The 15,068-nt window shown below is 41.1% G+C and overlaps 1 protein-coding gene across 3 annotated transcripts in view; it reads right to left on the bottom strand.

The window, feature by feature from the left end:
• MAP9 (microtubule associated protein 9) overlaps positions 1-15,041 on the bottom strand; it is a 33,197-nt gene extending 18,156 nt beyond the window's left edge. For 2 of the 3 annotated variants that reach the window (XM_088163679.1, XM_088163678.1), the window contains exons 1-7: positions 14,887-15,041; positions 13,366-13,486; positions 11,705-12,100; positions 9,717-9,919; positions 8,793-8,851; positions 8,166-8,331; positions 6,989-7,078 (exon numbers count right to left, since the gene is read on the bottom strand). In XM_088163679.1, the coding sequence (XP_088019805.1) occupies positions 6,989-7,078; positions 8,166-8,331; positions 8,793-8,851; positions 9,717-9,919; positions 11,705-12,100; positions 13,366-13,486; positions 14,887-14,922 (1,071 nt within the window). In that variant the 5' untranslated portion in view covers positions 14,923-15,041. The remainder of the gene's footprint in view (positions 1-6,988; positions 7,079-8,165; positions 8,332-8,792; positions 8,852-9,716; positions 9,920-11,704; positions 12,101-13,365; positions 13,487-14,886) is intronic. The other variant, XM_014893315.2, reaches the window with a different exon arrangement.
• Positions 15,042-15,068: the final 27 nt, after the last annotated feature.

Raw genomic sequence — 15,068 nt, 5'->3', positions numbered from 1 at the left:
GGAATTTCAGGTATCAGGCGTTCCGGGAAGTCTGTGCCTCTCAAGTACCTAAGCCAATGGGGAAAGAGAGAGGGAAATGCGGCCGGGAAAATAGGATAAAAAGGAGGCTGCGTCCTCCGAAAATTTGAGAGATCCCAGGGGAATGTCCCATGGCCTCTCCCTTTATTCGAATAAAGCAAAAAGGACTCCTCTGTCTCCTTTTTGGACATAAACCTCTGGTGTTTGTGGATTAATTTTCCTGACAATTTGGGGGCTCGTCCGGGATCTTTCCACCGTCCGGGGCGGCGGGCGGCGAGCGGAGCTGAAGGCGCGCCTCACCCAGTTTCGGTGATCAGCTCCCCTTGGTGCCGGCCGGCACCGGGCGATTGATTGGGTTCCCGAGACTGTCCAGGAGACAGACGAGTGGCGGACCAGGGGGGTCCGTGAAGAGTCCGCAGGGAAGGACTACTGAAAATCTCACCGGTGAGTAAAATGGGATCTTCGGGGAGCAAACCTGGGAGGGCACCCATGGAGGGTAGCACAGGTAAACCTGGGAGGGCACCCATGGAGGGTAGCACAGGTAAAACGGGGCACCCAGAGAGGGTTGGAAAGGTAAAGCCGCGAAGGGGCCCCGGCAAATGGGATGACGATCCCATAATACCCCCGGAGAGTCCCTTGGGGTGAATGCTGAAGTCTTGGGAAAGATTGTATATTCACCCAGAAGTAACTATGGAAATTATGGTAAAATATTGTTATTTTGTGTGGCCAGAGTATAAGTTGGCAAGGGGACTTATATGGCTACTTATGGAACAGATAAAATTCATTTGTGTCGAATTTTGTGAAGGTATTTAGAGGAAAGTGGTGAGGATTGGAATGTTTTTCAGTACCTTCCCCCGTCTTGTCCTCCAGTGTTGCTAGCTGACCCAGAGCCAGCTGCAGGTCGTCTGTATCCTCAACTTTCAGAGCAAGGGGATCAGGGAAATGTTATTCCTACAGCCCCACCTGAAAAGGATAATGGTGTAGGGGGAGGGGAGCAGCATGTTGTATCACCCCCCAGAACTAGAAGAGGAACTCAGTTTAGGGCATCAGAAGCCCCCCAAGAGACAGGGGTACACCAGATGCCACTCTGTCAAGTTCCTTTGGGGGGGTCAAGGGGGAGGATTTGGGTTTGTAATTGTACCACTCACTACCCAGGATATAAGAGGGTTGAAAAAAAGAATTACCTCCATATTTGGATGATCCCATAGGGGTGGGGGAAAAGATAGAGGAATATTTGGGAAATGCGGATTATACATGGAAGGATTGGGATTTTCTTTTGGGAATTTTGTTTGAGTCATCAGAGAAACGAATGATTTTGCTGAAAGCTCGGCAGCTGTGGGAGGATGAACATCCACAAGCAGCAGGGGGGGCTGGACCCAATGCACCTACGGTGGGTGATGCCATCCCCCAGGCAGACCCCCAGTGGGACCCAAATAACCAGGCCAGTCTGGCTCACCGTGATTGCCGTGCTTATTTGATCAGGGCAATCAAGTCTGCGGCTCCCAGAACTAACAACATAGCTAAGGCTATGTCGTTAGAACAGGAGAAACAGGAAAGCCCTCATTGGTTGGAGAGGATTAGGGATGCCTTGAGGAAGCACGGGGGGATGGATCCTGAAGGGCCAGCCTTCAACACATTGCTTAAAGTACAATTTGTTACTAAAGCCTGGCCTGATATACGGAAGGGGTACAAAAAGATAAAAAGTGGCAAAATAAGCCTCTAAAGGAATTGGTTAGAAAACCGCAGCAGATATGTGTAAGAAGGGATGAGGAAAAGGCAGAAGCTAAAGCAAAGATGATGGCAGAGTTTTTGCAGCCCCAGAGGAATAAACCGCAGGGTCCAAGGGGTCCCCAGGGACAGAGGGGACGGGGTCGGCCACAAGGAAGTGGCAGAAGGATTCCCTCCTCGGCAGGGGACAGCCGACCCAAACAGCGGCTGGGGAAGAACCAGTGTGCTGTCTGCAGGGCAGAAGGGCATTGGAAAAACGAGTGTCCGCAAAAACAACTGGACCCTCAGGAGGAGGAAGTCCAGAGGATAATGGAAATGGATTATTAGGGGTGTCAGGGGCTCCTATTATACCAAAGACCCACCACTCAAGAGCCCTTAATAACTTTTAAGGTGGGTCCGGATCGAGAGGAGGTGTGTTTTTTGGTAGACACGGGGGCCTCTCGGTCCACCTTAAATTTTATACCTAAGGGGGGGAAATTGTCAAAAAGATCCTTGGTTATTCAAGGAGTAAGCGGGAAGGATAAGCGACTGCATTTTATTCAACCGCTGTTAATAGATGTGGGGGACAGATTTGAACTTCATTAATTCTTGTTTGTTCCTAATTGTGATTGTAATTTACTGGGAAGAGATTTGATGGCTAGAATGGGAATGCAAATTAGTATTGTACGAAGTGACACGGAGTCCGAAACTGTGATATCTTTGTGTAAAATGTCTGAAAAGGCTTATGCTAAAATAAATCCGAAGTATGAGCAGCTCCAGGGAAATATGGGAAACTGGACATAGAGCCTCTCCAAATTACTTTGAAGCAACCAGGACAAGTGGTGTCTAAAAAGCAATACCCTCTTTCAAGGGAGGGAAAGAAGGGGTTACAGCCTGTTATTGAGTCCCTGCTAAAAGCAGGTCTTTTAAACCCGTGTATGTCTCCCTATAACACCCCTATCCTGCCGGTTAAGAAACCGGATGGAACTTACAGAATGGTGCAGGATTTAAGAATAATAAATGAGATTGTCAAACCAAGGCATCCCACAGTTCCAGATCCATACACAATCCTAAATCAAATCCCTTCTTCACATCAGTATTATTCTGTACTGGATTTGAAGGATGCTTTCTGGGGGTGTCCAATCACAGAAGATAGTAAACAGTATTTTGCTTTTGAGTGGGAACAGGAGGAAGGAGGGAAAATGATAAAACAACAATTAACATGGACAGTACTCCCTCAAGGATATACAGAGTCACCAGTTCTGTTTGGGCAAGCTTTGCAAAAAATATTAAGAGAGTTTACTCCACCCTTAGGAGTCAAGTTGTTGCAGTATGTAGATGATTTGCTCTTATCAGGGGAACAGGAAAAGGTGGTTGAAGAGGCTACTGTAAAGCTGCTTAATTTTCTTGCAAAAAAGGGACTTAGAGTATCCAAAAAGAAAGCACAGTTGGTAGAAAAGAAGGTCAAATATTTGGGACACATTCTGTCCGAAGGGTTACGGTGTATTAATCCAGAAAGGATACAAGGGATTTTACAGGTACCATTACCCCAGACTAAAAAGGAGTTACGGCAGTTTTTAGGGTTGGTGGGATACTGTAGAGCATGGATCTAGGATTTTTCTGTGGTGGCCAGACCTTTATATAACTTTTTAACTCAAAACAGTCCTAATGTTGTGGTATGGACACCAGAAGGAGAAAAAAGCTTTAAGAAATTAAAAGACAAATTGGTTAAGGCCCCAGTCTTGGCTCTTTCAGACGCAGAAAAAGAATTTCAGCTATATGTGGATGTCAAACAGGGTCATGCTAAAGGAATTTTGGTGCAAGAGCATAGGGGAACACGGAGGCCTGTTGCCTGTTTTTCTAAGTTGTTAGACCCGGTGCCAGAGGCTGGCCCCATTGTCTGCAGTACTTTGCAGCCACAGCTCTGATGGTGGCTGAGGCCCGAAAGCTGACAAGGGGAAGGTATCTCATTGTTAAAGTCCCACATCAGATTAAAGCTTTGCTAACTGAGAGAGCCTCTAAGTGGATGACGAGTGCTCGATTATTACAGTATGGATCTTGTTTAATGGAACAGGAGGATTTAGAATTTAAAGGTGGGGAAATTTTTAATCCAGCCTCTTATTTAAATAGCCCTGGAGAAAAGGGGGGCCAGAAAGAAATCCATGATTGTATCCAGGTTATAGACCTCCAGACACGGGCTAGGGAAGATCTACGGGATATTCCCTGGCCTGAGGGAGAGAATGTGTTCATTGATGGGTCCTCCAAGGTGGTAGAAGGGAAACGATTTACAGGATACTCTATCGTGAATGGGAAGCAATTAAGGGAAGGGGGGAGGTTACCACACACCTGATCAGCTCAGACAGCAGAGCTGTACGCGCTTGTGAGAGCCTGTGAATTATACCAGGACAAGACAGTAAATATATTTACTGATTCTAAATATGCATATGGGGTAATACATGCATTTAGAAAACTATGGGAAGAAAGAGGTTTATTAAGCTGCAAAGGAAAGACATTAGCTCACGAGAACTTAATCTCTCGCCTATTGGAGGCAGTGAATTTACCAAAAAAGGTGGCGATAATCCACATTAAGGGGCATCAGGCAGGATGGTCGGAGGAGGCAATAGGAAACCGACTGGCTGATGAAGAAGCTCTCAAAGCTGCATTGTTGCCAGAAGTCTCTAAGATCCTGCCTTTGCTCCCAGTAACTGCACCGCTGCCAGAGAAACTCTCTTTTCCACCAGAGGAACTTGAGATAATTAAAAAAAGTGGGGCAGAGAAAAGAGAAAATAATTGGTTTACAAGGGATGGTAAGCAGTGGATACCAAAAACTCTAGCCTTACAATTGTTAAAAGAACTTAATGAAGGGAGTCATTGGGGCTCCCGAGGACTGGCAGAAGCCTTCCTCAAAATGAACACTGCTGTTGGTCTCTTTAGCCTGGCAAAGCGAGCCACTGAAGGCTGTTTGACTTGTGCTAAAACCAACAACAAAGTTACAAAGAAACTGGCCAGGGGAGGGAGGCGTTGGGCAGTACGTCCCTTCCAGAGATGCCGGGTGGATTTTACTGAAATGCCTCGAGTGGCAAGATTTAAATATCTTCTGGTAATAGTATGTCAATTAACCGGGTAGCCAGAAGCATTTCCAACTGTGTCAGCAACTACAGGATCAGTTGTTAAAATATTTTTGGAACAAAAAAATTCCAAGATAAGAGATGGTGGAAGTGATAGATTCAGATAAGGAAACTCATTTTACAGGAAAAATTCTTCAAGGAGTTATGACTGCTTTAGGAATACGGTGGAACCTCCATACCCCCTGGCACCCACAAAGTTCGGGCCAGGTTGAGAGGATGAATGGAGAAATAAAGAAACATCTCCTGAAGCTGGTAATAGAAACTAAGATGCCGTAGGTATGGCTCCTGCCCCCGGCTTTAGCAAGGATAAGAGCCAGACCCAGGGAAGATATTCAATTATCTCCCTTTGAATTGATCTTTGGAATTCCTTACCCTTGTAATTCTCAGCCGAGTGGGGGGATAAAGATAAGTGATGTGTATTTAAAACAATATATGGCTCGGATACTGTCTTTTGTGAAATCTCTTTGACAGGAAGCTCAGTTGGCACAGACCCTGCCTTTGGACTTTGCTGTTCACAACATCCAACCGGGAGACTGGGTCCTAGTTAAGGAGTGGGAAGAAGCACCACTGGTGGCGAAGTGGCGTGGACCTTTCCAGGTGTTACTGACCACAGGAATAGCCGTCAAGACAGCTGAACATGGGTAGACCCATCACACTCGGGTCAAGGTCTCTGCAGCCCCAGAGATTTAGACATCTCAACTGGAGGAGAAGGACGGGAGGCCGCGACTGACACTCGGCAGGAGTGGACTGGAGCAGCAGCCAGTGCGTCGACATCGGGGGAAGCCTCGTGTGCCCACCCACAGAGTGCCTGCTGAAATAGTTTGTGTGGGCATCCCTCCTCTCAGATCTCCAGTCACTGGGGACCAACCCTTGCTGTCATTGTTTTCTTTATGTTAAGCTGTTTCTGTGCCTTCACTCGCCACAAGTGGTGTGAAAAACAACGTGAAAGTAAAAATTAAGTTAGGAAATTAGATTACACAATCAGAATGTTTCTCTTAATAATGTTACCTTTATATTATCAGTTAGGTTGGAGCCAAAAATGGGAAAATAATTGTTTTGACCTTAGGAGAAAAAGTAGCAAAAACCTTTATGGGAATGGGACATGTTTTCTTGGCTACCTGGTGGACTATGGGTTAAACAACTACTTTTTTTCCTCTTATGTGCTGTAGCAACTCTAATATTTTTACCATGCATGATCCCTTGCTTAGTACAACTTATTCAACATGTGATCAAAGGGATGCAGGTAATAGCCACGCCTACTGATCCAGAGATCGTTACAAAAGAAATTGATGTCACTCCAAATAATTACAAAACCAAAAAGAACTCAGAAACAAGAAATTAAGTCAATGATAGCTAAAGTTTGTAAAGACAATTATTAAACAAATAAAAGAGGAGGGATTGAGAGGAATGTTAAATTTGTCTTTACAAATGATTGTGGATCAGCCTATAGATAAGGCTAGCACTGAGAGATAAAAGAAACAATGGGATGGATTCCACTGATTGATGAATGGAAAGAGATATTTGCCTTTACAAACAAAGTGTAGGGCTGCTGATAAATGAAATAGGATATCGAAAGATGAAAGAAGCAACGGGGGGAAAACTATGAATTCTATAAGAATTAAAAATTAAAAGGGAGGGTTATACATTAGAGGGGAATTTCAGGTATCAGGCGTTCCGGGAAGTCTGTGCCTCTCAAGTACCTAAGCCAATGGGGAAAGAGAGAGGGAAATGCGGCCGGGAAAATAGGATAAAAAGGAGGCTGCGTCCTCCGAAAATTTGAGAGATCCCAGGGGAATGTCCCATGGCCTCTCCCTTTATTCGAATAAAGCAAAAAGGACTCCTCTGTCTCCTTTTTGGACATAAACCTCTGGTGTTTGTGGATTAATTTTCCTGACAATATCAATCTAGGAAGTACATTTTTAACACACTTTATGTAAATGTGTAGGAAGCATTGGACAGACACTGTTTACTACAACCTTAACAAGCAGGACATGCCATTTATTGTTTCACATCACCTCGAGCTATTTGGAGAAAACCAGATACCTTACAACAGCAGGGGGCTGCACTTAGGCAGAGAGCACACTTCAAAGAATCATAGTTTGTAAACTTCTTTTTAAACAACAATGTAAACAAACCTGTTCAGTATTCTTCCTTAGAATTTCAGCTTTCTCCTTTTCATTTCTCTTTAATTCCAGTAGAAGGAGCTTTTTCTTTTCCAACCAGTTCTGTAAGAATCATTAAAATATTTTAAAATTCTTTTTAAGGTATAAGTAAAGAGCAGCACCAATATAATGACCACCAAAATGACTCTTAGTTCTTCCATGTGCTAGTTAAATAAGCATCCCATGTGGAAAACTAAGCTGTCATTACAAGAACATTGTGATAAAAAAAACCCTAAGGTTCTAAAATCACAGCTACAAAATCTAGAAAAGTTTAAAGATCTTTTAAAAAACATCTCCCTAGAAACACCAACAAAAATGTAAGAATAAATTAAATAGGAGAATGGAATAAAGATTCTTATCACTTGGCATATAGGAATATTATTTACATTTGTTGTCTCTCTTGAAAATACCCATAATTAAAGAGAATAAAATCCTACTGGGAAAAAGTGAAACTTCAGACATAAAAGGTTATGAGCCAACTGCAGAATCAGGCTTAAATTTTCAAGAATTAACTATATATGTGATATGCAGCTCAAAGATAAAAGTGTCCTAAGTGAAGAAAGACTGTTCTACCTTCAAAAACTGTGGAGACAATATAAATATGGATTTGAGGGTCTAAAATTTGTTTTAGGACTATAACTAGTATTAAAAACACATACCAATATGAATAGTGCCTGTTAATAAGAGTTGTTCTCAAACAGATTAGCAAAAATCTGTTGAAACCGTGAAAATAATTGTTGTGAAATTCTACAAGGAACTTACATAGATTATTCTTCTGGAAAGAGTACAGGATTTTTTATCTCTTTTCCTGAATGTCATTTGAATAGAACAGATCAGGAAAAAAACAAACTGTAAGTACACACTTAGGCTAAGGATGAAGTAGAAATAATGGAAAATATGCACCTGAAAATAGTCTGACACGATAAATTATGAACCACATAAAAATACTACATCCCTTTAATTGAGCTTTTTGTTCATAATAGGAGGAAAAAGCACAGCCAACAGACTAAAAAGATTACTATACCTGTAAGACAATGAAATGAATATGATAAAAAATACTGATTTCAAGAAAATATGAGGTGTTGACCCCTGTATCAGGACCTTTATATGCACAATTTTGTTTGTTGGCTTGTTCATTTTTAAAATCTACCTGAAAAACAGCTGCCCTTAAGTTATCTACTTTGCTGAATTCTGGACTTTTCTTCTGCATGCATTTATCCTCTAACACCTTTAATGATCCCAGATACTGAGATGAAACAGGTGAAGTTGATGGAACAGCTTTCCCTTTTCTCTTTAAACGCACAAAAGATGTAGACCTAGGAAAATGCCAGGACAAAACCAAATTAATGATCTTTCAATTTACTGTAGTTCATACCAAATAGCATTCCTCTTATTTCAGTGCATACCAAAAATTACTGTGATTCTGTTTTTTACATACACTTGAATGGGGACTGGGGAAAGGAAAAGGAGAAAGAACTTACCTCTTGTAAGTTTACAAATCTCTTACACTTTCTTCTAAAAAATAGCTTAGAGCCTGTAAAGACTCCAGTAATACACTCATCACAGACACTGGCAAAAGATCTGGGAGTCTGATCTGACATAAACCTGAACAACAGTCGTAACAACTTGCCACATGCACTAAACTGTTTTCCTCAGACGGTCAGAGGTTGTCATCAGCAAGGACAATGCTGACAGAAAATGAGAGGGGAGCAGCATTGATGGGGCACTTACAGGCATCTTAAATGGCTCAGACCAATACCTGCCATTCTTCTCTTACCTGTCAGATAAAGAAGTCTTTGGGTTTTGTAGAACTCTCTCCTTTGTTTCACTTAGTTTCTAAGAAACACAGAGAGAAAAGTAAAGTCATAGAGTCTCTTAAGCAACAGATCAGGATGAAACAAGTTTTTACAAGCTAACAAGAACACTGAGAATTGGACTCAGCCCTTATGAATCCTTTCCAAGTTAAGATATTCCATGGTCTCATGATGTTATAAAAACAGGCATGAAAGACACCTTAATAAAGAGAGGGTATAGAAGGTAAGAAAGTAAGGAGAAAAAAAACCAAAACTAAGAAAGCCCCCAAACCAACCAACCAACCAACCAACCAACCAACCAACCAACCAACCAACCAACCAACTTTCAGAATGCCTGTATCATTTTGGAATGGCAGCTAGGAATATTCATTTGTATTATGCAAAAATACAGTCAATAGTCTAGAAATAATAAAAAGAACACAGCTGGTTTATTCTACAAACACTTTTATGTCTTTTGAATACTTAGCTTTAATAACTACCTGTATCTACATTTTCTTTTTAGGATAAAGCATAGAGTGCTTTGTATCTTTTCCATTATTCAGGTCACACATTCCACCCTCTGCCAACACACAATGCTCACTGCTATTCAGGTATCCTCACAAAAGAGATTTGATATTTTCACTTTGAAAAGGGTACTTTCTTAAGGCTGGAAAACACATTTCAATACCTTTATCTGACTTAAATAATTTGTGGAAAAGGTATTCCTTACATCTTTCATAAAGCTATACAGAATTTTTAAGAGTCTTGGCTCTAGAAACCAGATATAAATTATCAGCTTTCCAGACAGTGTTCCACACACTTAAGATATGAACAGGAACTTTACAAAACTCTCCACTGTGCTTCTAGGACATTGTTCCAAACAATGGTAAACTGTATATGAGCAATACCTTGACAGAGTTCTCGGATGTGTTCTTTGACTCCCCATGCTCAGATGGATCATTCACTGCCACCTCCTGCATTGTTTCAGTTATTATCTGCCCTTCTGTTATTTCCATCATTCCATCTGAACAGTCAACAGAAAGGGATTTCCTACCATTCCCATTCCCCTCCAGTTTCGAGTCACTGGTGCTAACAATCTTCTGATCTCGATCTAAAGGGAGAAAAAAGATTGAGAGGACACATTAACAAGAACTTCATTGTTTTGGAGTACTGTTTTTTCTGAACAAAATGTATTTCTAGAAAAACCATCCATCTATGAAAGTTGTTATTAAATCTTATATAGTATAATGTGTTTTCTGTATGCCTCCTTCTAAGAAGTATATACTAATAAGAACAGAATTCACTTTTATTTCCATGTAAGACTAGAGTAGCAACTGACGCTGAACTAATGTTAAAGAATGTGAGAGCAAGACAAAGGCAAAATTTTCCATCTGCCTGAAGTGGCTCCAGTGCAGAAACCAAAAGCAAGAGTCATTGCAGTCACAGCAAGAGCTCTTCTGACATCTTGTAAACTTTTAATTAAGTATGCAAGTTAACACTATGCATAACAAATACCGCTTTCATTGTGTGGTGTTCTTCAGGGGTGTGGGACACACAAGTGAATAACTGAAAAACTTCCACAGTGGGGGATTTAAAGAAAACATCACCTCAATCTGAATGCGTGCCTAAGTGGTGAAATTGTTATTTATGAAACACATTATTAGTAAGACTAGTAATTATTAGTAAGATTAATTTAAATCAGGTATCAACTGCCAGTAATGCAGAGATCTAAATTTGTAAAACAATTCAGACAGAGGGCAAAAAATGCAAAAGTAAAACCAAATTAGAGGTCTTCCACAAATTTTCGATGGAATTCTTTAGAAAAATAGTATTTTTGGATTACAAATTACCTGAAGAAAGGAACATTAATGCCCATAATCTAAGAATTTTACCCTGAATTTACAGTGATGAAAGAAAAGTTCAAGGTGACAAAAATTTTGAATTTATTGAATTTTAACTGATATTGCAGTGTGTCACTGCACTACTTTGATTCGCACGAAGAAAAGAAGTAGTTCAACTTCTTTTCTGCCAGTCAAACTACACAGACACACCAGTAAGGAAAGAGAGGTGTCTGCACATTCAAAGCTGCATTTTGGTGCCATCATGTGGAAAGGAAAAAGGAAACTGATACCTTCAATCATGCTCCACCAATTGCAAAGTTGTAATCTTCCGTCACAGGTAATGACTAGTCATAAACTTATCTCAACATCAAACAGGGCAAATTCCTCCCATATTGGGAATCAGATAAAAAATATGAAGCCTTTTGGCACATATAGTCAATTAGCAGAATTCCAAACTCTGCTTTGTATATTAAAAATAAATTAGCTATTCCTGTACTGAAACATTCAAGTTTGGGGGGGTTTATCTCTTTGACTATACATCCAAAGTGTCTCAGTATCTTCAAAGTAAAAGATCATTTGAAGTCTTAACTTTGAAATAATGAGATGCCTACCATTCACAAATGTTTTGGTACAGCTCGTTTTCTGATGTTATACATTATAGCTTCACCTGGTCATAGAAAAGAAGTTTCACGATCTTTCCATTAAGGGGTGCATGGATGCTGTGGACACTATGTGAATACAGGTTTCTGTGTCATGCACACACTGAGAAGGCATCTTGGCAGCCCCCTCATGCCTTCCATGTACATGCACCGATGGAGAGCTGGACTTTAAGGACCTAAACAGCTGTTTCTCATCTTCCAAAAGGAAAAGGCAAACAGGAACCTCCTGCTCTTGGCCCACACTAGTTCATTTTACCCCCTGGCATACAGAGGTTGTGTATCTTCTGAAGCTTTGTCTGCAAGCCAAAGCAGATTATGGTTAACACAGAAAATAACCCAAATTAAAACACTTTTAAACACTCTAACATGGCTAAACAGCAACAATTTTCTTTTCACCTGATGACGAAGCATTTACTTTTTTGTGCATCTGAGGCTTTCCTTTTTGTTGGTTTTCCTCTTGATTTCTTTTTTTATTTGGTTCATCAATAGGCAAGTAATCACTTTCGCTATAATGCAGTACTTCTTCATTATTTTTTCTGTCATTATCCTCATTTTGACCTTCCAAACATTCTTCTTCACCATCTTTTCTGTCATTCTGCATGCTTTCACCTTCTAAAACCATTATTTGATGAAGCTTCTTTTCATAAAAGGATAAATTCAAGTCATCAGCAGCTTCATTTTCCAAATCTACTGCTTCTTGTAAAGCATCATCATTCAAGAGAGGACTCCCAGCAACGGATCTCTCAGAGCTTGCAGAACCCGAATTACTTTCAGTAAGCTTTTTCCTAATATCTGCAAAGAGTACATTACCAACGTGAATTTGATACAAGTGGGGAAAAAATGCAACACAGAATCTCTATCTTCTATAACTTAACACTATTTTTCATGCAACACCCTCCTGACTTTAATTTCTGAGCATTTCTCTTTCTCTGCCTCTGATCTCTGCAAAACCACCAAACTACAACCTTATTCTACTTACTTTCCTGTCATTTATTTTCATGGACCCAATCCAAAGAAAAATATTCACTCATTAATTATTTTCTGCCATGCAATTTAAAGCCTTTCTAAAAAACAGTGTCTCAATGTCATAGGAAGTGGAAGCAAGTCATCAAACAACAAAGCTGGGCACATTTGGTATTAGAACCCATCCTTCCTTCATTTCTGCCCCATTTAAAGTCTACTAGAAGATATTCTAGAAGATACTTCAAAGGAAGTATCTTCTACAATGCTAAGGTTCACATGTTTAACACAAATATTTTTCTTCCTCTAGCCTGATATTGCTAATTGACCTAATTTCAGAGTTCAAATGTTTGAGCAAGGTGACAAAAGAATGTCATGATAGTAGAGTAATGCATTTACTGCTGGAGAGCTTTTTTTCCTAAATCTTGTCAGCAAAGGAAACTCAGAGTGTCTCACAAATTGTTAAAAGATGTTTCAGGTGAGAATGAAAAACAGGCCGCAGAGGAAGTCCTTTTAAAAATACATTATCATAGTTAACATTCCCACTTTCCTTAACATTTAGTGCCATACGAGCAGGAAGAAGAGTCATTTGGCCAATCTTGTTAGACTAAGCATAAACATCAGCAAACATCAAATGCACCCTGCTCCAAGAAAAACAGCCAGATGAAACTTATTTCTGGTTTACATACTCTGCCAGGGAAGTGTGTCCTGCAGCCCTTATTCACTGATTGTCCAGACTGGGAAATCAGTAAGAAAAAAAGATTGCTTTTCTCTCTGCCCATGACCACTTTCATTTACAGTACTGTGCATCACTGTCTCATCCAGGTGTCAAGTAACCAAGACGGCTAAGGAGGAGAACTGGGCACCACAGTGGTAGGAACCAATATAGACTGTGTGTGGTCTAGCAGTCTGGCACCTCTGCTGATTTCATTGGGAATTCTGCTGCTAACACGGTAGAGGAGGACTCAGTGCTTTAGAAGTCATTAAAATATGAAATCTTGGAACACTAAATCATATCAACACATAAAGATTGTCTAGGATCTAGTAATGAGCTAAGAAAGGAAGAACACAAGGAAAATTATTAAATTTTGTTTTACCATTTAACATGCCATCTTCATCACTTTCAAAATCATCTGAATATTCATCTCTTTCCTTCCTTGTTGCATAATCAGAAATTGCTTCCTGCAGCTCATCCTGAAATGGCTTCACAAATAACTTCTACAAAAAAGGGAAGATTCACTTGTTCAAGTTCGGCACAAATTCTCCCCTCCCACACATATGTAAGTAAAACTGAGGAACACAGATAAGCCCATTTAATTGACAATTATTCTGAAGCATAGGGCATCCATTCTATCTCCATTCCCCTAACATATCTGCATAAAAAATCTCCCCAAATCTACATGTATTTATTTATATTTCTTCTGCATAAGAAAAAAAAGTATCTTGCAAATCCCTTTTCCCTCTTTGGGCACTTATGATGTATCATCATGTGACACTTTTGTATGTTTTGATTGGCAAGAGCACAAGAGGGGTATGTGAGAGCAGGTGAGCACAAATGAGCTCTTCACTGCTGCAGGACAGGTGCTTGACGCAGGTGGCAGTGACGAACTTCACATATTTTGGACTCCAGCAGGATATCATGGACACAATACATTTCTGTGAAAAACAAGGTCCAATCTCCTGGTAGATTTAAAAAACTTTAATAAAAGACAATAAGAGACAATAAAGCAAAAGGTTACAATGGCCAGGTGCTTGGCATTCCACCAAGAGCACACCTTAACTCAGAGAACACTTAGTTAAATGCATCAACCTGTTGCATATTCGTGGATCTTCATGCATAATTCAAAAGCACCCCCTCCAACCTGTAAATCAACATTTTTACTTTTTCTTTTTTTTTTTTCCTTGTGGCTCCTTCTTGTCGGTGCACTCCTGATAATGGAGATCAAGAAATCCTTTCCCTGGAGTTCTGGTGTTTGTCACCCCGTCTTCATCCACATAGGATAATCCAAGAATGTGAAGAATTTTCTGATTATCTTTTTACCATTCTCTGAGTCAGTTACATGAACAAAAGCTTTTTACATCACCATGTTATAGTCTGAGAAAAAGATATTTATCATACTACTATTTCTAAATTTTGTTAATAGCAGAACTAAAAGGAACTGTATTCATTCAGCAAAGTTTTCCAACATTCTACATATAGCATTCATTTTAATATTTGCGAAAAGTCACTAATATAATATGTACCTATAATATTTACGTGATTCTGAAGGGCACTGGCCTTAATTGTGGATTGTAAACACATGCAGAGATGCACCAGTATCTCCAGATTCCAGACCCTGGCCCACAAACCAGGAGGAGCAGCGGCTCGTCACGGGCCTTAGGAGCCTCCCGAAGCACCCGCTGGTGGCCGGGCTGCTCCTTCAGCCCGGCTGTAAGGGACGGGGAACAGCTCCTGGTGGCCTCACCAAAGGCAGCCTGCTTGCCGGCTTCCATTTCGAAAGCAACGAGGATTTTTGTGGGTGTGCTGCCTGTAACAGCGAATTATTGTATTCCCAATGCCAGAAACCTCCTCGCAGGCCCCGTTCCCTAGCGACCCTGCCCCGGCCGCCGCCGCTCACCTGCAATCCGCAGTCGGCGGTGCCTCCCCCCGACATGGCGGAGGTGGCTCGGTGCCCGCGGCCGCCGCCGAGTCCTCCAAGAGCTCTGGCAAAGAGCCTCGGGAAAAATCCCCGGCGGAGAGCCCCGGAAAAGAGCCCCGGGAAGGAGACGCGGGAAAGAGCCCCGGGCCGGGCCCGGCCGT

The sequence above is a fragment of the Sturnus vulgaris genome, chromosome 4 (assembly GCF_052056855.1).
Source record: "Sturnus vulgaris isolate bStuVul1 chromosome 4, bStuVul1.hap1, whole genome shotgun sequence".
NCBI classification, from domain to species: Eukaryota; Metazoa; Chordata; class Aves; order Passeriformes; family Sturnidae; genus Sturnus; species Sturnus vulgaris.
The sequence above is the reverse complement of the archived record's forward strand: the minus strand, read 5'-3'. Positions and strand labels throughout refer to the sequence as shown.